At 41.7% G+C, this 22,075-nt stretch overlaps 1 protein-coding gene across 4 annotated transcripts in view; it reads left to right on the plus strand.

The window, feature by feature from the left end:
- The window catches only part of FBXL2 (F-box and leucine rich repeat protein 2), a 41,155-nt gene that overhangs the window by 8,648 nt on the left and 10,432 nt on the right, over nucleotides 1–22,075 (plus strand). For 2 of the 4 annotated variants that reach the window (XR_014796643.1, XM_084902216.1), the window contains exons 2-10: nucleotides 215–276; nucleotides 14,592–14,646; nucleotides 15,259–15,333; nucleotides 16,825–16,919; nucleotides 17,690–17,758; nucleotides 17,863–17,958; nucleotides 18,152–18,278; nucleotides 18,394–18,468; nucleotides 20,192–20,322. Coding sequence is in view for 3 of the 4 variants with exons in the window: in XM_084902216.1 (XP_084758342.1) it covers nucleotides 215–276; nucleotides 14,592–14,646; nucleotides 15,259–15,333; nucleotides 16,825–16,919; nucleotides 17,690–17,758; nucleotides 17,863–17,958; nucleotides 18,152–18,278; nucleotides 18,394–18,468; nucleotides 20,192–20,322 (785 nt within the window). In the remaining variant the exon portion in view is untranslated. Of the gene's footprint in view, nucleotides 1–214; nucleotides 277–419; nucleotides 514–4,428; nucleotides 4,515–14,591; nucleotides 14,647–15,258; nucleotides 15,334–16,824; nucleotides 16,920–17,689; nucleotides 17,759–17,843; nucleotides 17,959–18,151; nucleotides 18,279–18,393; nucleotides 18,469–20,191; nucleotides 20,323–22,075 lie in introns of those variants that run through there. The other 2 variants (XM_084902218.1, XM_084902217.1) reach the window with 2 other exon arrangements.

The raw sequence follows: 22,075 nt of genomic DNA on the forward strand, positions 1-22,075 counted from the left end.
TAGTATAAAAATGGATATTACCGTTTTTATAAAAAACAGTGAGAGGGTATAAACTATTCTTATAGCTATCATATTGAAGTGTGGTGGCTTTATGAAATTGGTGTCATACCTATAGGACAGTGATTGGGGCTGTTCTGATCTAAGAAACACGTAACTTTAAAAAAAAAATTGATCGAGGAGCACTAACAGTTTTCCTTTTTTCTTTTTCCTTTAGGTTTTCTCAAATAATGATGAAGGCCTTATTAACAGAAAGTTACCAAAAGAACTTCTTTTAAGGTAAATGTAGATAAACTTTAGATAAAGAACTCAGATTTGGTTCCGTCATGAAATTCCAAGATAGTCTTCTTTCTCACTGTGAGTCCGTAGCACAGAAAAACAGCCAGAATTAGCCTAACCGACTTTTTGTTTTTGTTTTATAGAATGCTGTTCAGCTTGTTGTTAAATTTTACTTGGTCTAATCCAGAATGTACTAAGTATGTACATAGCATTGGTCTGGATTCTTTTTGTAATGTGGTAAGTATTGTAATAATCTTCAGTAGGTGCCATTGTCTTGGTATCAGTAGATAATTCCAATGTAGTCCATAACTCAAGGAGAGACTTGTTAAGGTTCTGAGCTCCTGAAGTCCTAGACATTTAGTTGTTTTCTAATAAATTGGTTTTAAAAGAAGTATATTTATGTTCTTACTGAGCATTTAAAACGTTCTCAGCTCCAATATTGATATGTTTTTAAACATTTTATGAGAATTGTGTGCTACGTGACAGTGTGTACTACAGAAACTATGCTCTTTGTCCTTGGTTTCTGGCATCCCTGAATATGTAGCAAATGGTATTTTCCTTGTCATTTTTACCAAGTAGAGCTCTCAACCAATATTTGTTGACCCTGAACTGCACTTTCCTTCAGTACTCTGAATCATCAGCTAAATCTTATTTTAGTTTGGTTGTTACATTTTAGTTATTAGTACTTATATCCATGGTAATCTTTGAGTAGCATTTCCCAGAATCTTCTCATATCCTTGATGTTTCACCAAACAAAACGAAAAAACCAGTGAATAAATAAGTATAGAAAACTCTAGGTTAACAAAACCAATTTCTTCACTGCGTGACTTCTCAGAGCCTTAGTAAGCCAATAGGCATAGCGATGCTCCCTCATGGATAGCTGTGGCATTTAAACTCACCATGGCACCCTTAATATTCCATGGGAAAAAATTTGGGAGATGCTGACACACAGTAAGAGACTGACCAGATGACTCCATTCCCTGGCTGCGCTAAATCTCATGTTAACTTCTAGGGAACGAGTATGAATTCTGTTTACATATTGGAGTTCATCACAGAGTCACTGTAAATGCCACAGCTGACTAACCTCTGCCGTCCACAGTGTGTTAGACTTTTTTCTTGAGCCAGAAACGGAGTGAGGACTTAGCTTCTTTGTGGTGGTGATCACATTTCTGGGGCTTCCGAGGGTGTCTCATTAGTCATCAGGTGTTGTTTGTCACTGTTGTCATGAGCTCACTCTACTCTGTTAATAAAAAGGAAAGTTAACTCATGACAGGATCATGTTAAAAAAAAAGGCATCAACTATATTTTATTTCAATAAAACAAATAGTTGTTTGGGTCAGACAATATTTTTGGCAGTTTTAGGGCATTTTAAAATTAAGCAAGTGGTAAGGAAGGAATGATATGTTTATCATATAAACCCGCAAGATCTTGGTTTAGCGTCATAAGCCGCTAGAACCAATAGGACCGGGTTAGGGTGGGCAGGCTGTTGGTAGACAACTGTAGGGATGCCACCTACAACACACTGCAAAATGGACGTGTCCCCTACTGTCCAGTGCTTTGTTCCTGGTGTGCACACGTGGCACAGACATCGAGCTGTAATACAAATATGTCATCTTTACTCTGAGGAATCAGAACCAGCTCCAGGCTGACCCTTCTTAGTCATTCGTGGGGTGTGAGTAAACTCCACTCGTGAGCACTGCTGCTGTAGGCGACTCGAGGCTGCTAACTTAGTATGCTTTCCCTGCTGGTAGGTTTAGCTTTTATACTGTACTCAGTCATGGAGTAGTTTCTATCTATTGAACAAGCAAGCAAGCCAGCAAGCAAACAAACAAAAAACACCAAGCGGAATTATAGTGCCTGGCTGGTCTTGCTCAGTGGTTAAGCATCGACCTATGAACCAGAGGGTCACGGTTTGATTTCCGGTCCAGGGCACATGCCCAGGTTGTGGTTCAATCCTCATTGGGGGGCGGCAGGAGGCAGCTGATCAGTGATTCTCATCATTGATGTTCCTCTCTCTCTTTCTCTTCCTCTTTGAAATCAATAAAAATACCCTATATAACAAAAGGGTAATATGTAAATTGACCCTAACGGCAGAACGACCCCTCGACCAGTCACTAGGAGATGCACTGACCACCTCTTGGTGTCTTTCCCCGGATTGGTGGTGGGCATGGGATGTGGGTGGCACCAAGCCAAGGTCCCCACCCCGCCAGTCACCCCACACACAGAGGACAACCCTCGGCAGGGTGCGGAGCCGGCGAGTGGGTGGGAACGCCTGACCTCTCAGTCCCTTCCCCTGGCTGTCAGGCTTTGACCGCCCAGTGGTGAACAGGGAACCAGGGTGGGCGGCGGCGGGGGGCGGGGCTGGCTGCCAGCAGCCAGGGAAGATGGCCCTGGTTGCAGGATAGGCCTAGGGACTGTGCTCACGCACAGATTTCTTGCACCAGACCTCTAGTATTTAATAAAGGGAAGGGAACTATATTACTTTCTGTGCTAGTGTGATTTCTGAACTGCTGTTTTACAACTTGTAGTTCTTTTAAAGATCCATGATGGAGCTAGCTGTTAAGAATCCTGGAGTTACAGTTTTTGAATTATGCCACAAGGCTCATACATAGATAATCTTTGTTTAAATTGCCATTTGAGAACAAATATACATAATGTATCTATTCACTTGTGTTCTTATTTTGGGACCTCTGAGGGGGATTTAAGTTGTCAAGTGCTGCCATACAGGTCGCCTCCGGTTCATGAGTCTCAAAACTAACTGTAGCCAATACGGTATTTTAGTTTTTGTTGGCCTTTAACCATTTCTGCCATTTTACTCTCAGACTTTGTATTACAAGTAATAGTAGCTCTCCCTTTGCCTCGCTAACCTTTCTGAACAAACTTCTGAAGGGTTTGAGCCTGTTACCAAAGCAGCCATCCTCCTCCAGCCATCAGGCAATTTCCCAGTCACGCCAGCGCGTGCAATGGTCTCCGCCTTGTGAGCTTAAGTGTTTATTTTTGCTCAGTTAAATGATGCCTTCATACTTGGTTTGTCCTAGGCTTATGTTTTGGCTTCCTATTGTAGACTTCTTTGTGACGCTGCAGGCTGTGGTTTCTGCTCTTGTTGAATTCCAGCTCACTAGCAGTCTTACTTCATCAATAGGTGTGGTTCTTTGACTTGAGAATCTTACTTGTAGCTGAGGTCATTTTCTTTTCTGCCATTTTTACTGCATCTGTCACCACCCTCTTAAATCTCTACCAGCTCCCATCACTGGCACATCGAGTGAAGCCACAGCCTCCCCTTTGGCCCATTCACAAGCATGACCTGGGGTTATGTGCTTTTCTTCATCTATTTCTGTTACTTTGAATCACTTGGAAAAATCTGTGAGTTTTTTTCATCAGATCATCTTCTTGCTGGTTTTAAAACAACTCGGTGTTATTAACTCACAGATTTCTTTTACCGCCCATTTTCAGTTTGTTACTCAACACGTTTTTGTAATTTTGCTTTTTCTACCCGGCTTTCACTCATAAATTAAAGGTACTCAGGTTCTCCTCTCTGCCCTTCACCCTCACACAGTTCAGCCATACAGTCTGTAATTTCACTCTTCCTTGGGAGTCAGTTATGTGATGTTTATAACCATGGGGATATTTAATTTGTTGTTATTGGGAGTAAATATTTTTAAACATTCTAAAACACAAAGTTCTTGTTAGGTACAATAGTGAAATCTCTCTTCAGAGACATTTTTAAAAACTTAAATCACCGTTTTTTATGTCATTTCCTTCCCTTTTTAAATGTATGTGGATACATGACATAATTAAGCGCTAATAGTGTTCGTTGGCTTGAGGAAGGAAGTTTTGATTGCCCCAAAGAGGATTGCTGAGCCTAATAATTCTGAGCAAATGAAATCAACAACACAATTACATCTAATTTGCCAGTTTAGTAGTTTGCCAGGGAAAATTATAAAATGACTGGCACATAAATTTCCAAATTTTCCTTTTCTAAAATTTAGAAGCCAATTCTGTGGGCAAAAATAATTGTGGGTTTTGTTGCAGTCATTAAGTTACAGCCCAGTGCTTATGGGTGATGTTGGGACCTTGGGGAGCAGTGCGGTGAAGGACTCATTCCTGTTGGGGCATCATGAGTGGGCGTCCTTGCCTGCTGGTTGGTTTCAGCACTCCATGGACTTCTTCGAGGACTGGCGCCTCCACCTCCTGCTGTCCGTGACACCTTATATTCGTTCCAAGGCAGCTGAAAATCCTACCTAAGCTGCTTTTTTTTTTCTTTGGGGGGAAGGGGGATCTGCAATTTCAAGTTGGAGCATCTATGCAAATTTTTCTTTTTTGTTGAGTTTTTTTTGTTGTTGTTCATTTTCATAGTTGTATTTGTCTTGCATAAAGCAAAACAAGACTAAATTAATGTGTTGAATCAGATACAGAAGCTTATAGGCCCATTCTTTTTATTGCCTCTGTATACTATTAACTATTTTAGGGTTGACAATTAAGGCCAGATCATAGAAACAGCAAAATTTCTTCAGTCTGGGTTAGAGTGACACTTATACATTAAAACTCTGATGATGTATTTGGATTTTTTTTTTTTTTTTTTAGCTACACTGAGATGGCATGAAACACCAATAAAACTCCATAGATAGGATGAATCTGTGGCGATTGTGTTATGTTAGAGATCTGTTAACTTAAAAACTCTGTGTTCAGTAGTTACTACTGAAAAGATTGGTAAATTTGACTGTATGAATAGTAAATGTGGCAAAGATAAATAGCAGAGTGGTGGATGAAGTAACTGGAATATATATTATAAGCAAGGGTTATATTCTTCAATATATATATAAAGCAAAAATTCTTAAAATTATTAATAATAAAGGTGGATTAACTCTTAGAAAAAGAGTTTGAAGAAGTATGAACACAGGAAGAAATTAAATGGCCGATAAAAAGATGCTCAGTCAGGCCCATATTTAAGTATAAAGTCTAAATCAAAATAATGCGTATTGCTCATCTGACTGGTAAAAAAAAAAAATGAAGTTTGATGATACCAGGTTTTGGCAAAGGGGTAGGAGACAGATACTTCAGGCACTTTATTTTTATTTATTTATTTATTTATTTAATATATATTTTATTGATTTTGTACAGAGAGGAAGGGAGAGAGAGATAGAGAGTAAGAAACATTGATGAGAGAGAGTCATCGATCAGCTGTCTCTTGCACACCCCCTACTGGGGATATGCCCACAACGAAGGTACATGCCCTTAACCAGAATCAAACCCGGGTCCTTCAGTCCCCAAGCCGACGCTCTATCCATTGAGCCAAACCGGTTTCGGCTACTTCAGGCACTTTAGAGTTGGGAATATATTTGTAACTATTCTTTGGGGCCACGGAAAATTCTAAGTGCTAAATGTACATATTCACAAATTCCATTTCTAGGAATTTGCTAAGAGCAGATGTATTAGCAAAGGTGTATATACAGGGATGATTACTACAACTTTTTTAAAAACTAGTTAAATTGGATTACAGAATTGGATTCTAATTCTTGGTTAATGATACAGTTCATCATTGATCCATCCATTCCCCTTTCTCTCTCCTCACCATCATATTCGTATTATCAGAAACTTACAATATGTTTACTATGCTTAACTTTATTTAAAAAAAAAAAATATCTTCTGAAACATGGTTTTCACTTAAAATTATGTTGCTCACAGTGATCCATGTTGCTTTGTTTAGCTCCTGCCAACATCCTTGCAGATGTCTTGTACAAATATACAAGTTTCTCTAGTAGTAGAATTGCTGAGGGTCACAGGCTATACAAACATTTAACTTCATGTGGTAATATTAAATTACATTTATAAAGTGGTCTTATCAGTTTACATTGATAAGATGTGTCATCCTTTTCAACATTTAGTGTTGTTACATTTCTGAAGTGTAGAATAGCATCTCATTGTTCTCTTGATTTGAATTTTCCTGAATTCTAGTAATGCTGAGCATCTGTCTGTATGTTCACATGTATTTTCCTCTGCTATAAAATGCATGTTTATATTTTTGCCTATTGGGTTATTATTGATTTGTAGTCCCTCCCCCCTTTTTCTTGTTTTTAATATTACTGAATTTTCTATATTTTTTCTTCATCCAATTTTCTATATCGTGTCCCAATTTAATACTCTTTATAAGAGGACAATTTGGGGTTTTAATGATTAAAACTAATATTTTTATTAAAGCTATGATTATTATTACGATTTTCTAAATTGTTATGGCTTGAATTATTCTCCCAGAACTGTTCACTTCTTAACTCTTATTCTAACCCATCTCTCACTCTTTTCCAACTTCCTTGCATATTCTGGCAACTGATTTATTTCCAGTCCCTGAAAGTGTCATTTTCTAACTTGCTCTCTCCCATATTCTTTCTACCTGTTGATAGTCTCTCTCTTTTGCTTATGTTTTCTTCACCTAGTTGAACCTAAAGCTTTTCCTAAGTTCAAGGCCAACTTCTTTCCCTCTTAGTGTGCTTATAGGTCCTTTAAGCATTTTACAATTTCTGGTGTTTGTCCTGATTTTATGTTCCATAACAGAGTAAAATATCCCCTAACCTGGGGAAGGAAAAGGAAATCCAGATCCAGGAAGCCCAGAGAGTTCCACATAATATGAACCCAAAGAAACTCACACCAAGGCATATTATAATTAAGGTGTCAAAAGTTAGACATGCCAAAACCGGTTTGGCTCAGTGGATAGAGCGTCGGCCTGCGGACTGAGGGGTCCCAGGTTCGATTCCAGTCAAGGACATGTACCTTGGTTGTGGGCACATCCCCAGTGGGAGGTGTGCAGGAGGCGGCTGATCAATGTTTCTCTCTCGTTGATGTTTCTAACTCTCTATCCCTCTCCCTTCCTCTCTGTAAAAAATCAATAAAATACATATTAAAAAAAAGTTAAAGACAAGGAATCTTAAAAGCAAAGATTATATGAATTGCTGAAGGGGGTTCTTTAGGAAGAGGAAGAAGATAAAAGATAAAAATTATGATCAACAAATACATATCTATCAACAAGTGTAACTAAAAGCCAAGGGAATTAAAAAGCCTGATGAACAATATTAACTGGTGAATATAATAGAATCAGAGGTATGGAAGGGGAGTGGACTGATGATTCTCGGGGAAAAGCGGAGTGGGGGGTGTGGGAAGAGCCTGAACATAAACTGTGCACCTATGGATGAGGACAATGGGGGGTGGGGAAAGGGCAGAGGGTGGGGTGGGAACCTGGTGGAGGGGATCAATTGGGGGGAGGGGGAAGAGGAACATTTGTAATAATCTGAACAATAAAGATTTATTTTAAAAATAAATAAATAAATATTTTTTTAAAAAAGCAAAGATTAGATATTCATATTTCCAGCTCTGATAATAGGTTTCCTGTGCTGTCAGCCACTATGCAGATGACATATTTTAGACTTTTGTTCTATAATAGAAGCACCCCACTCAAGGTATCTCTGTATTAGTATAGGTACAGTAGGCTCATGTGGCATACATATCTAATATACATCTAATGTCTTGAACACAACACGAGTGTACTTATTGCCCACCTGAGAGATTGGGTGTGTGTGTATGTGGGATGAAGCTGTCAGTTGCTCTCTGCAATTATTGGGGACCTGGCTGAAGGAAGCTCTATTGTCTTCAACCACAGCTTCCTGCCAGCCAGCTCACCAGTTACATGCCTCATGTGCCTGCAGGGGAAGCGGGGAAATGAAGTGTAGGTGTGTATCTAGGAAACAGTTGTCATCCCGGGAAGTTGAACATTGGCACATTCTGTGACTGAGCGTTGCTGCTTCTGGGTATGCTCTAAGGAAGCTCTGGTAGATGTACAGCTGGTGACATGTAGAACAATGTTCACTGGAACACTGTAATACCAAAGATAATGGAAACAACCACATATTCATTAACGTATGTGGAATATGAGAAAAATAATGTGATGCATAATGTGTGATGTGAATTATAAATGTGTAGAGAAATGTACTGCAGTCTCACAAATGGCATGGACAAATCTTAGTTATGCTGAGTGGAAAAAGCTAGCTGCAAAAGTCTGTCTACAGCATGTATTGTTTTTATAAGATTAAAAATCAAGCAAAAAACTACTTGGTATACTACTTAGGAATGTATACATTGTGGAAAAAAACGGTTAAGCACAAGGACTAGATCACACAAGCATTGACTGGTTGAGAGGCAGAGAAAGAAACCAGGGAGGGACACAGAGTAGGGGCAGTGATGCGGGGAATGGTCTGGTTTTCAAGTGGGAGTGGTGACTCATGCAGTTTTATTATTCGGGACTACAGAGTGTCACCTAGTCTTTTGTATGCATCAGAATATTCCAACTGAAACCATTGTGAAACGTTTGAAAGGTACGAAGAGGAACTGCTGCATTTTATTTTTCCCCTTGGTGTCTTCTGATTACTGGGTTTTGTCCCTGAGGCTGGTCCTCTTGGTGCTGCATCCCCCTGGGCTCTCCGGTAGGGTCAGGTGTCCCTCATCTTCATGACTATTTTGTTCCCATTTCTCATTCAGAACTGTTCCCATGTGCTGTGCTCCGGCCTCTTACTGTGTTCACTGTGCATTTCTCAAAGGACTTTTATTAAGCTCTAGCTGGTTTTGCTCAGTGGATAGAGTATCAGCCTGCAGATGGAAGGGTCCTGGGTTTTATTCTGGTTGAGGGCACATGCCCGGTTTTCAGGCTTGATCCCCAGTAGGGGCATGCAGGAAGCAGCCGTTCAATGATTTTCTCTCATCATTGATGTTTCTATCTCTTTCTCTCTCTCCCTCTCCTTTCCTCTCTGAAATCAACTATACACACACACACACACATATTTTAAAAAGGGCTTTTATTAAACTTCAGAGTTACTTTCTTCATCCTTTGTTGTAATTTGATTCAATCTTAATACAGTCTATCTGGATTTCCTGTCCATTGTTGACTTTGCCCACCTCTCCTCTCCTCTCCAGCTCCATGCTGCAGTTGTCTAACTGGAAAATTTCACCTTCCCATCAATCCACTTCTATTTCAAAAATTAAATCTTTTGTCCTCTTGGAACTCAATTATGGCTACTTTAACATCACTGGCATTGTGGCAGACTGGGTCTCATCATTGTTCCAGCCTCCTGCATGCATGAAGTAATGGTTCTTTCCTTTGACTGGACTTTTGTTGTTAAAATGCCTTTTAAATAAATTTAGTTAGAAGCTGGCCGATTTCCTTTCAGGGTGTGTTTTAATTACTATTTAGTGTTCAGTATTCATGATGAAACCTTGATTGATAAGTTAGTAATAGGATAATTGGAACTAAGCTATAAATTGTCTATTCTTTATCAGAAAATGTAGTGATTACAATTTTAATAATGAACTAATTAGCTTTGACTTCCCTTAAAAATATGGAGGATCCAAACCCAAGAGAGACTGTCCATGCATATGAGGCTAGTTTTGCTCTTCTGGAGTCGTTCTCTTTCATCTTTTCTTTATTAGATTTTAAATTAAAGTGCTTGATCATTTTAGCAAGTGACACAGTGAAAAGATGCATACAGAAAAGATTAATCTCCTCTAACATACTTCAGCTCTCACAGTCAGATAACAAGTGTACACAGTGGCCCTACTGTGGAAACATTTCTGAGGTGGTAAGCTCTCTTCGTGCTCGCTCACCGTCACTGTTATGTGAGAGTTCACATGAGGTTCCATCTGATTTCCTTCCAGAAAACCGGAGCCTTTCATGTAGTTTTGATGGGGTTAGACTGTAGGGAGAAAAAGTGGTGGTTTCGTTTCAGACTCTCCTCATCTCAGCAGTTCAAGTTTATATACACGTTTCTCTCATAGTTGAGTTCTTTGGAGATGTGCTTAAAAGAAGGCTCATGGAACTTAAGGTTTCTTTTGTATGTAACATCACTAAACCAATACAAGACAAATTTAACATTTGCTTAAAGAACAATTGTTTTCACTAATGTACCTGGTGTATGAACACAGGCTTTGTGGGCTTTACGAAAAAACTTATTTTCTGTATCCACACTTCCAAGACCAGTCATTTGCACGAAAGAACTGAGCCTATATTTTTATCTTAGGGGATAGATACTCTAAACAGGCAGTTCTTTGAAGAGTGTGGGGAGGGCCTGGCATCACTCTGTTATCCTAGCTCAGTGGTCGGCAAACTCATTAGTCAGCAGAGCTAAATATAACAGTACAACGACTGAAATTTCCTTTGAGAGCCAAATGTGTTAAACTTAAACTGTATAGGTAGGTACATTGTTATTAACTTAATTAGGGTACTCCTAAGCTGGCCTTTGCTAAAAACTCAAGGGGCCAAAAGCCACTTGTGGCTTTTGAGCAGCAGTTTGCCAACCATTGTCCTAGCTGATCCAAGTTAATCAGATTCTGGGGCTTATTGCCATTCTTAACCTACAGCAGAACCAGTGATGTGCATGTGATAAAGTTCTCCACATTGTCCTAAGGTTCTGTTAAGGTTCTGCCTCCTGTTGAGAGACACTGTTGATCTTTCTGTTTATTTATTTTAAGAAATTGTTTCAGTGTGTATCACCCTTCAGTCTAACATTTGCTCCTGATGATTATTACTATTTTTTTTTTGGGGGGGGGGGGAGGAATGTTTCTTGAGTACACTGTAGCAATTTTGAAAACATCACTCGATACTCAAAATCTCTTGAAGTAGGTAGAACAGTTTTAATCACCTTCATTTTATAGGTGAAAAATTTGAAGCTCAAAGGTTGCATGAGTTAAGATTCCAGTTGTTAAAAACGTGAGCTTTGGAGTGTGAAGGGTCTGTGTGTGTCTGAGGCTTTAAGGCCTATTGACTTTAACTCTCATGTTCTTCCTTCTTTATAAGCAAAAACTTCTAGTTGAACAGCTTATTCAGCACTATAAGTCAAATTCTAACCAAATAGCTCATGTGCCTAGTGTTTTGTTGCTGATGTTGTTTTTTGCTACAGTAATGGAAGTGAAGGAGAGTTGGTGTTCTGTCCTGAAGAGCATTCTGTGTACAGGGTGTCCCAAAACATGTATACACACTTGAACAGCTGATGCTCAGTTTTAAAAATGAAATGTATTCGATATCTTAATAAACACTGCCTTTATAATTATTGAAAGTGTGTGTCTATATGTTTTTTGAGACACGCTATATTACACTGTTAATTGTTATCAAAGAAAAGGAGCACCTGACTTCTGGATTCTCTGACCTTGTAATTGGGCTAGCATGAAAACAAGGAAAAGCAATGATTATAGCAAGATAAAACAAAAAGAAAATACATAGTTCAAGAAAGAAATAATCTCTGTGTACTCATAACAGGAGTGGTTAGCAGATTCTCAGTGGCTCTGACTCCAGTGCTGCCGTGAGAAAGGAGAGGCGGCCTGTGGTGCGCTGGTGGGTGCATTGCCATAGGCACAGCTGGTGCTTTATTCCTGTTCTTCCTCAGCCCACAGATCTTCACCTCACCCCTGATCGTTTCTCTGAAGAATTTATAGGCGGCTGTTTGCCATCTCCCCAGCGCCCCCGCGATCCTCTGTGGTTGAGTTTGCACACGTTCATATGCATGCTAGGACTCCAAAGGGGCAAACTGCAGCCTAAGCCAAGTTCCTGAGTCATGTGTCAGTAAATGAAATAAACGCCCCGACTGACAGAGCCTGGGACACTGGCAATAGAGAGGGAGAGACAGAGGAGTTAGAGGTTAGAGTAGTGGGAGATTGAGGTCTGGCCCTTGAAAGCATTCCCTCCCTTCTCCCCCGCTTCCCCCCCGAAATTACTTCTTACCTCAATGTGGTAACTTCACCCTTAACTAGAACAGCATGGCAGGTCCTGGCCAAGCTGGTTAGAGTGTTACCAGAGTTCAACCTCCAGTCAGGGGAATCAACCAACGAATGCAAACCGATGTCTCTCTCTCTCAAATCAATCAATTTTTTTAAAGCACTGCAATGGCAACTTGGTTATCAATACATAAGTACAGGGGCATATAGAGTGGATGTACTTGTGGACTTTGTACTCGGTTCCATTGGTCTGTCTGTCCACCTTAATAAGACCATTTTATAATTATGAAGCTTTATAACAAGTCTTTATGTCTGGTAATGTAAGTCCTTCAACCTTGTTCTTATTCATAAGATTACCTGGCTATTCTTGGTTCTTTGAATTTCCACTCATGTTTTAGAATCAACATATCAATTTCCACAAGAAAAGTTGATGAAATTTTAATGGGATTTCACTGAATTTATAGGAACTAGGGAGAATTGAAATCTTTACAATATTAAGTCTTCCAATCCAGAAATGTACCAAAAACTCCAAGAAAGGAAATCTACAGACCAGTCTCTTGTGAGCATGATGCAGAAATCCTAAATCAAATCCAGCGATATGTAAAGATTTAACATAACATGGTCAAGTCTAACACTGACTTAACATTTTAAATCAATGTAATTCGTATTAATAGAACTAAGGAATAAAATCTTATGCTATCTCAAAAGATGAACTGTGGGACAACTATAAGAAACGTAACATGCACAGAAGGGCAATCCCAGAGGAAATATTTGAGGCAAAACAGAGAAGTTTTCAAATTTAATGATAGGCACCAAACCATGCTGTCTCAAACCATAGATTCAGTTTGCTCAGAGAACTGAAAACAGTGGCAATTTGTTGAAAGAATGAGAGAGAATCACTGATCAGCTACCTCTTGTTCTACCTACTTCAAGGCGAATACAATTTTTAAACAATACACATTTTTATTGATTTGAGAGAGAGAGAGAGAGAGAGAGAGAGAGAGAGAGAGAGAGAGAGAGAGAAACATTGATGATGAAAGAGAATCATGGATCGGCCGTCTCCTACACATCACCCCCTCTGGGGGTCGGGCCCACAACCCCTGAGCCATGCGAGCTGGGCTACAATTTTTTTTTTGTAACACCCACATTCAGTTTGGTATTAGGTAATATTGTCCTCATGAAATTCCCTTTAATCTATTCTATAAACATTTTAGCTACTTTGCTTCAAATATTATTCCTCCTACATTTTCTCTACATTCCTTGTCTATAATTTCCTTTATACATACGTTGAATCATCTAATTCCATCTTCTGGGTCTCTTAATCCTTTCTATATTTTCATATCTTTATTTTTCTATGCTGAATTACTAGTGTATATAAATTTCCCATCTCTATTTTCTAGTTCTCTAATTACCTTTTCAGCTTCATCTACTAGATGTTTAATCCATTTACTGTCCCTTATGGTGGATCATTTCTTTAGGTATCTTGTAATGCTTTATCATGGCCTTATTTTCTTTTCTTTTAAATCTTATTATAAATATGTTTTTATTTCAGAGAGAGGAAGGGAGAGGGAGACATAGAAATATCAATGTCCCCCTTCCATACACAGACTCTCATATTTACCTGCCAGAACTAGAAGACCTGAGATCCTATGTCTGTCCCTGACCTCATCCCATGCCCCTATGTTCTAGAGAAGCTGTTGTTTTCACTGTCACTGCCTATGACTGAGGCGCACACAGCCATTGGCCACCATGCTGTCCTCAGCAACCAATCTCCTCCACTGCCAGGATGTCAGGCCCAACCCAGGCCCTGCCGCTCGGCTCCTGCTTCCTCCAGGGGCTTACTGGTGTCGGCTCAGATTTTTCGCTCGGCTCACGAATTTCATGCACCTGGCCTCTAGTAATTCCATATTTGATAATAAGCTTAATGTATATCAAGAATATAAGCTTGAAAACACACAGGTTGAATCAAGACTTTCTTTAATGGTCTCAATAAATGTGTGCTTCTCTCTGTTTTTCCCTTCCCCATCTATCCCATCTTCTGTGGCTTCTTAGCTTTTGCTCACAAGAAACTGGTCACTCATAGACCTTGTGCTCAACCTTTCAGCCCAAATAGGTTTTATCATTGAACTTTTCTTGGACCCATTGTTTGAGGCTCAGGCACCTGAGCCTGGTTAGGGCATCTTCCACCAAAAGAGGGGCTTGCGCTGTGAGGCAGGGCACAGAATTAGAAGGATTCAGCTCTTACCAGGCTCAGCTCCTGGGAGATTGGTCTTTGAATAGAACAAGTTTATGGTCTGACTCATGTCCATGCCTAGAGCCAGGGAAATTAAGTGTAATGAGTTCCGTTTCAAGGGGATTTGTGTGTAGGGCATCTGAAACAGTTTGGGAACATGCAAACATTTAATATTTCACAGTAGTGTGTAAAATTATAGCATACTTGTGTGTTGCAAATTGAAGGATTTTGAAAGAAAAACTATGATCTACCCAGATAGTTTATATCTTTCAAGTTATAGATATATCCTGAAATGTTAACACTGTTTCATTCTTTGTGTTTTTCCTTTTCTTCCTAGAATATTTTCCTTCTTGGATATAGTAACTTTGTGCCGATGTGCACAGATTTCCAAGGTAGGGTCATCAACCAGATTTTTCATCAGTAACTCTCAAGCTTTATTAGAATGAGGATGAATTTCAGTTCAAGTAAATAGTTAAAAATTAAAATGTCATCTTTTGTATTTAATTTAATGCACTGTTGTCATCCTATATAATAAAGAGATAATATGCAAATTGACTGTCATGCCCTCACACAAGATGGCCACCACAAAATGGCCTGCGGGGGAGGGCAGTTGGGGGTGACCAGGCCAGCAGGGGAGGGCAGTTGGGGGCAATCAAGGCTGGCAGGGGAGCAGTTAGGCATCAATCAGGCTGGCAGGGGAGTGGTTAGGGGGTGATCAGGCTGGCAGGCAGGCGAGCGGTTGAGAGCCAGCAGTCCCGGATTGTGAGAGGGATGTCCCAGATGGGAGAGGGTGCAGGCTTGGCTGAGGGGACCCCCCCCACACACACACACACCGTGCACGAATTTCATGCACCTGGCCTCTAGTAATTCCATATTTGATAATAAGCTTAATGTATATCAAGAATATAAGCTTGAAGGCACACAGGTTGAATCAAGACTTTCTTTAATGGTCTCAATAAATGTGTCTTTCACCCCAATCCTCCTCCTTTACTCCCACCTCCCAGGCTTGGAATGTCTTAGCCCTGGATGGAAGCAACTGGCAAAAAATAGACCTTTTTAACTTTCAAACAGATGTAGAGGTAAGTTAACTGTGCTTTAGACAAAAGACTTTTTAAAAAAAATTTCTTTATTGATTAAGCTATTACATATGTGTACTTATCCCCCCATTTCCCCCCACCTCCCCCCCAAGGCAAAAGACTTTTTAAGAAGATAAGTGAACTGCTCCTTCTTTCCTGCATTTTTATTGTGTTGCATTTAGATTTAATATTAAGGTGGCAAAAGGTAGAATAGAGTGAGGAACCTAGAACGTATTTCCATGCATTAAGACTAAAATTCTGCTTGTATTTTACTTTGCTCTGTATTGGTAACAGATTACTTTTTTCATATTTATGATCTGAGTTTTATCACTTAGCTTCTTAAAGCCTCAAACCTGCCTCGTTAGCACCTGCTTCTGTGATTTGATATGAGGGGACTATTGACAAAAACTTGTTGATTTGAAAGAGCCACTGAGAATTCTAATTCACCGTTAAGAATGGAGAAAGGGCTGAAACCGGTTTGGCTCAGTGGATAGAGCGTCGGCCTGCAGACTGAATGGTCCCGGGTTCGATTCCGGTCAAGGGCATGTACATTGGTTGCGGGCACATCCCCAGTAGGGGGTGTGCAGGAGGCAACTGGTTGATGATTCTCTCGCATCAATGTTTCTGACTCTCTATCCCTCTCTCTTCCTCTCTGTGAAAAATCAATAAAATATATATTTAAAAAAAAAAAAAAAAAAAGAATGGAGAAAGGGCCCAGCCAGTGTGGCTTAGTAGTTGGACATCCACCTATGAACTAGGAGGTCACAGTTTGATTCCCGGTCAGGGCACATGCCTGGGTTGAAGCCTTGATCCCCAATAGGGCACATGTAGGAGGCAGCAGATCAGTGATTCTCAGCATTGATATTTCTCTCTCTCCCTTTCCTTTTCTCTCTGAAATCAGTAAAAAGTAAAAATAAATAAATAAATAAAAAAAGACTGGAGAAAGGGCAGCAGCACGAGCCAGGAGCGATGCAAGGGTTAACTGAAGTGTCACTCCAGCTCGGCTGCTTGAGCCATGTAATTTTATTGCCTATAAAATACTCTTAAAAGCCTCTGATAATTCCAGGATTCTAGTATATTTATTTGGAGATATGTATACCTCTATTTAAGAGTAGTAACCCTACTGAAGCCGGATTGGCTCAGTGGTAGAGCGTCGGTCTGCGGACTGAGAGATCCCAGGTTCGATTCCGGTCAAGGGCATGTACATTGGTTGCGGGCACATCCCCAGTAGGGGGTGTGCAAGAGGCAGCTGGTCGATGTTTCTCTCTCATCGGCGTTTCTAGCTCTCTATCTCTCTCCCTTCCTCCTCTCCGTGAAATATCAAATATATTAAAAAAAAAAAAAAGAGTAGTAACCCTGACCAAATGGGAAATTTTATTTTATAATAGCTTTAATATTAATATTCAGTTACTGAGCTTCCTAAAGTTCAGGTTATTGTTCTGTTAGATAAGCAACATGAAAAACAAAATTTCTCCCCAACTCCCTTGGCTCCAGGGTCGCGTGGTGGAGAACATCTCCAAGCGCTGCGGTGGGTTCCTGCGGCAGCTCAGCTTGCGAGGCTGCATCGGTGTCGGCGACTCCTCCCTGAAGTGAGTGGGACCTCAGGGACTCACCGGCCGCAGCAGGTCGTAGCTGACGCTTCCATCGGCGAAAATACACCACGCCTATTGCCTGCTTTTCTTTCAGGGGTCTTCAAACTACGGCCCGCGGGCCACATGCAGCCCGCAGAGGAGTCTGATCCGGCCCGCCAGGTTTTTTGGGCAGTGAGCGCAGCCGAGGTGTTACAGTAGGAATTAGTAGTTCATATAGTCCGGCCCTCCAGCTCTCTGAGGGACCGTGATCTGGCCCCCACTTTAAAAAGTTTGAGGACCCCTGTAATTCTTTCCTGGTGATTTGCTTAGAGCAGGAGTGGGGAACCTTTTCCTGCCAAGGGCCATTTGGATATTTACAACATCATTCAGGGCCATCCAGAATTATCGGCTTAAAAATCAGCCTGCTCTATTTGGTCACACATTTGGTCACCCTGGGCCAGGCCCAGTGATTTTGCGGGTGTCATACAGCCTGCAGGCCCCACCCCCTGGTGTAGTGCAGCGGGAGAAGCAGGACTTTGGAGCCAGCAGGGACAAGAACCCCAAGCTCTTCTGTGTGCACATTAAAGTTTGAGGAGCACTAGTCAACGATAACATATTGTACGCTTACATTTTTGTTTAGTGAATATATCTCATGTTAAGTGTTCTCTGCCCAATAATATAAAAATTTTAAGTTTGAGGAGCGCTGTTCTAAATGTGAATGGTTATACGCGCCCTCTAGTGGCTGCCCAGCAACTTGCAGGGAGTTTTGAAATGGGTTCTCTTTTTAGGACCTTTGCACAGAACTGCCGGAACATCGAACACTTAAACCTCAATGGGTGCACAAAAATCACTGACAGGTAAGTAGGGGTAATTGGTTTGGTTTTTGGCTAATTGGCTCTGGGGAGACAGAGAGGAGAGAAACATGGTTGAGAATATCTTTAGTGCCTCTGCTCTTTTTCAGCACATGTTACAGTCTCAGCAGATTCTGTGCCAAGCTGAAGCATCTGGATCTGACCTCCTGCGTGTCCATTACCAACAGCTCCTTAAAGGGGATCAGGTAAGAGGACCTGTTGTTTGTGGTCAAGAGAAGCCCCCTTAGCTGTGAGCACCTTGGTGTATCTGACGCCTTTCTGATGGTCCCCAGGGTCCTCTCTCCCCAGCATTGCTTGTGATTTACTAACCTCAGTGTTGGCAATGCGTTCTCTACAGGCTAGACCGCACATGCGTGGTTGTGTTTCTTGTTCCCTCAGTGAGGGCTGCCGGAACCTGGAGTACCTGAACCTCTCGTGGTGCGATCAGATCACGAAGGACGGCATCGAGGCCCTGGTGCGCGGCTGCCGAGGCCTCAAGTCCCTGCTCCTGCGGGGCTGCACGCAGGTACCGGCTGGCGCAGCCGCCTTACTTCCGAGCGCCTACAGCGAGGGTGGGCACTTTCCTTGGTGCCCCCCTGTCCTCTCACCTGGTCTCATCCCCCTTGTTTTCTCCGTTCCAGTTAGAAGACGAAGCTCTAAAACACATTCAGAATTACTGCCATGAGCTTGTGAGCCTCAACCTCCAGTCCTGCCCGGTAAGTAGTGTGCCTTTCCGCTGTGCACCCTCCCGCTCGTGTCCTCCCTCAGAAACTTCTGGGGTCCCCGACGCTCCCAGGCAGGCAGGATGGTCGCCACACCTGACCTCTTATCCTGTGTCCTTCTCTCATCTGTCCACTTGCCACAAGACGAAACAACACTGTAAACAGAAAGGCCCGTACAAAACCTCTGACACTTCCCTTGTAAATGATATCGGGGTCTTGGGTTATTGAAGATATTAGGAAGGCTGTCACTAGCCTCATCAATTCATGGTAAGGCCTCAGTGTCTTTTAAAAAATATATATTTTATTGATTTTTTTACAGAGAGGAGGAGAGAAGGACAGAGAGTTAGAAACATCGATGAGAGAGAAACATCAATCAGCTGCCTCTTGCACACCCCCTACTGGGAATGTGCAACCAAGGTACATGCCCTTGACCGGAATGGAACCTGGGACCTCTCAGTCCGCAGGCCGACGCTCTACCACTGAGCCAAACCGGTTTTGGCCTCAGTGTCTTTTTTTTTTATTTATAAACTGGGGATGATGACACTTGTCATCTTGTCTCAGTAAATAAAAAGGAACAACAGACATGAGAATGTTTAGGAATGCGGGCATGTGCCAGGGCAGGTGTCCTTCCAGCAGCGCGCCAGCCGGGAGAAGCTGCGGCTCCTCTCCCTGCCCTCGGAGATGCTGTGACTGAGGAGGGTGCTTCCTAATCTCCTGGTTTCTCAGGCGAGAAGTCCCTTGCATTCGGGATTTAACGCATGAATCGTAAATCTCTAGAGTCCCTGGTTATGGGAGGTAAAGGAGAAACTGTCTTCTGGACATGCATTGACCAATGGGCCTGCAGCTGTTCAAAGTCAGACCTTGCCCGTAGGCTAGCACTGGCCTTGACTTGAAATCTTATGTAATAAAACCCTAATATGCAAATCGACCAAACGGCTGAATGACACGCACTTACCACCAGGGGGCAGGTGCTCAACGCTGGAGCTGCCCCCTGGTGGTCAGTGTGCTCCCACAGGAGGACTGCTGCTCAGCCTGAAGCCGTGCTCATGGCTGGCAAGCGCAGTGGCAGTGGCGGGAGCCTCTCCCGCCTCCATGGCAGCGCTAAGGAGCAGCGAGCAGGTGGGCAGTAAGGAGCAAGGGGTCCCGGATGTGAGAGGGTGCAGGCCAGGCTGAGGAACGGTTCCTCCCCTTCCCCCTGCATGATTTTCATGCACCAGGCCTCTAGTATAACACGTGCATTTTTATCTTCACCTAAATTAGTATATTTCAATAAGTATTTTGAATGTTGACTTATCAATAATTTAGTGATTTATTTAATTTTCCCATTATAGACACATAGCATTTATATGGTAGACAACTAAAGCATTAATCTATAGAAACTCAACCAAAAATTAATATCACTTAAGTAAGCCAAGTCTCATGAGCTTTTTATTTAATATGATTTTTAATATGTTGATATGGTGTTTTTTTTTGAAAATCCAATGAATCTGGGAAGGTAAGTGGAATTTTAAAATATTGCTCGCATTAGTAATGCTAGAATATGTTTAAAGCTGTGCAGAAATAACATCAATACCCGCCTGCCAAGGACATCACTTTATTTTGTTTAAATTACTAGGCTGCAGTGCTGGTAACTGGCAACCTAGACCAGTGGGCCATCAGTAGATCCCCCGTTTCAGTTCCCTGTGCCTTCTGACCTGCTTCCTGTTTTGGTTCCCAGCGCATTACGGATGAAGGCGTGGTGCAGATCTGCAAGGGCTGCCCCCGGCTGCAGGCCCTCTGCCTGTCTGGCTGCGGCAACCTCACGGACGCCTCTCTCTCAGCCCTGGCGCTGAACTGCCCGCGACTTCAGTGAGTGTGCATGCCTTCTGCCTGGCAGCTCAGGCTGGTGGGCCGACCAGGAGGGCTTCCGTCGGAGGGGAAAGGCTTGCCAGCTGGCAGAACAAACGCTGGCGGAGGGGGCAGTGGTCATGCTGTTGTTGGATGGTCAGTGTGGCACCCAGTTCATTTGGGAATGGAGGGGTCGTGCTAAGCTGTCCACCACCAGGGAATAGGAACCTTACTGTCTTGATGGACCACCTGATTTGCCTCATCCCGTTGTTATCACAGCCATCTGATCGTGAGCAGGACAGCCTCTCCCCCAAGTGTCACCAGTTTCTCCTCTAATCCAGCTGCTGAATGGACAGAAGGGGGGAGGAGCAAGGGAATCCTAACCGCCCTATTTATCATCTCCCAGCCAGAAGGAAAGTTTTGTTTTGTTTTAACAAAAAAAGACTTTTTTTTTTTGATTGGCCACATAATACAGTGAATATGAAGTCCTTTTTTTTTAAAAAAAAAATATATTTATTGATTTTGTACAGAGAGGGAGAGAGATAGTTAGAAACATCGATGAGAGAGAGTCATTGATCAGCTGCCTCTTGCACACCCCCTACTGGGGATATGCCCGCAACCAAGGTACATGCCCTTGACCGGAATCGAACCCGGGTCCCTTCAGTCCCCAAGCCGACGACACTCTATCCATTGAGCCAAACCGGTTTTGGCTGAATATGAAGTCTTTAATAATGACAACAAAATACCAGTCATAGTTAACACCTGTTGAACTCTACGTTAGGCATTATCTCATTTAATCCTCACCACATCTCTAGGAGGTAGGTACTACTATTGTCACATGTGTTGCAGAGGAGAAACTGACTCAGAACCACATAATTTGTCCTGGATCACATGATGAGTAAGAAAGTAAAACTAGAATTTGAACTTGTGGAGTTTGATTTCAAAACGAGCAGTCTTAGCCCCTTCCTATCCAATAGACCAGTGGTCGGCAAACTGTGGCTCGAGAGCCACATGTGGCTGTTTGGCCCCTTGAGTTTTTAGCAAAGGCCAGCTTAGGAGGACCCTAATTAAGTTAATAACAATGTACCTACCTAGATAGTTTAAGTTTAAAAAATGTGGCTCTCAAAAGAAATTTCAATCGTCGTACTGTTGATATTTGGCTGTTGACTAATGAGTTTGCCGACTACTATAATAGGCAGAAAAAAGTTGCTTGTTTATTATCTTAAATATATTTTTTATTGATTTCAGAGAGGAAAGGAGAGGGAGAGAGAGGAACAATGAGAGAGAATCATTGACCAGCTGCCTCCTATCTGCCCCACCCTGGGGATTGGGCTCTAACCTGGGCATGTGCCCGGACCAGGAACCAAACAGTGACTTCCTGGCTCACAGGTTGATGCTCAGCCGCTGAGCCACACTGATTGGGCTTGTTTTTTTTATTTTTTATTTGCCAGTGAAACTGGTTTCTCATGCTTGTATCACTTACATCTCATATAAATGGTTTCTATTTTTGTCTTTTGCCTATTTACTGTTGATTAGGAAAGATTCTAGATACTTTTGATATTTCTGCATAAAAGGAATCTATAGGATTAAAACTTGTCAGTTTAAAATTATTGCTATAAAGCATTTAACTTAAAAAATGTTATCTATGCATTCCTCCTGTTAAGCATGGATATTGAGAACTGACTCTGTCCCTCACTGGCTATACATTTTTAAGTTTTCCTATATGGTAACTGAGAATTTCAGTAAATGCAGTATTTATCATGATTTTTTAAAA

Source organism: Pipistrellus hanaki (genome assembly GCF_964339955.1).
Source record: "Pipistrellus hanaki genome assembly, chromosome: 13".
NCBI classification, from domain to species: Eukaryota; Metazoa; Chordata; class Mammalia; order Chiroptera; family Vespertilionidae; genus Pipistrellus; species Pipistrellus hanaki.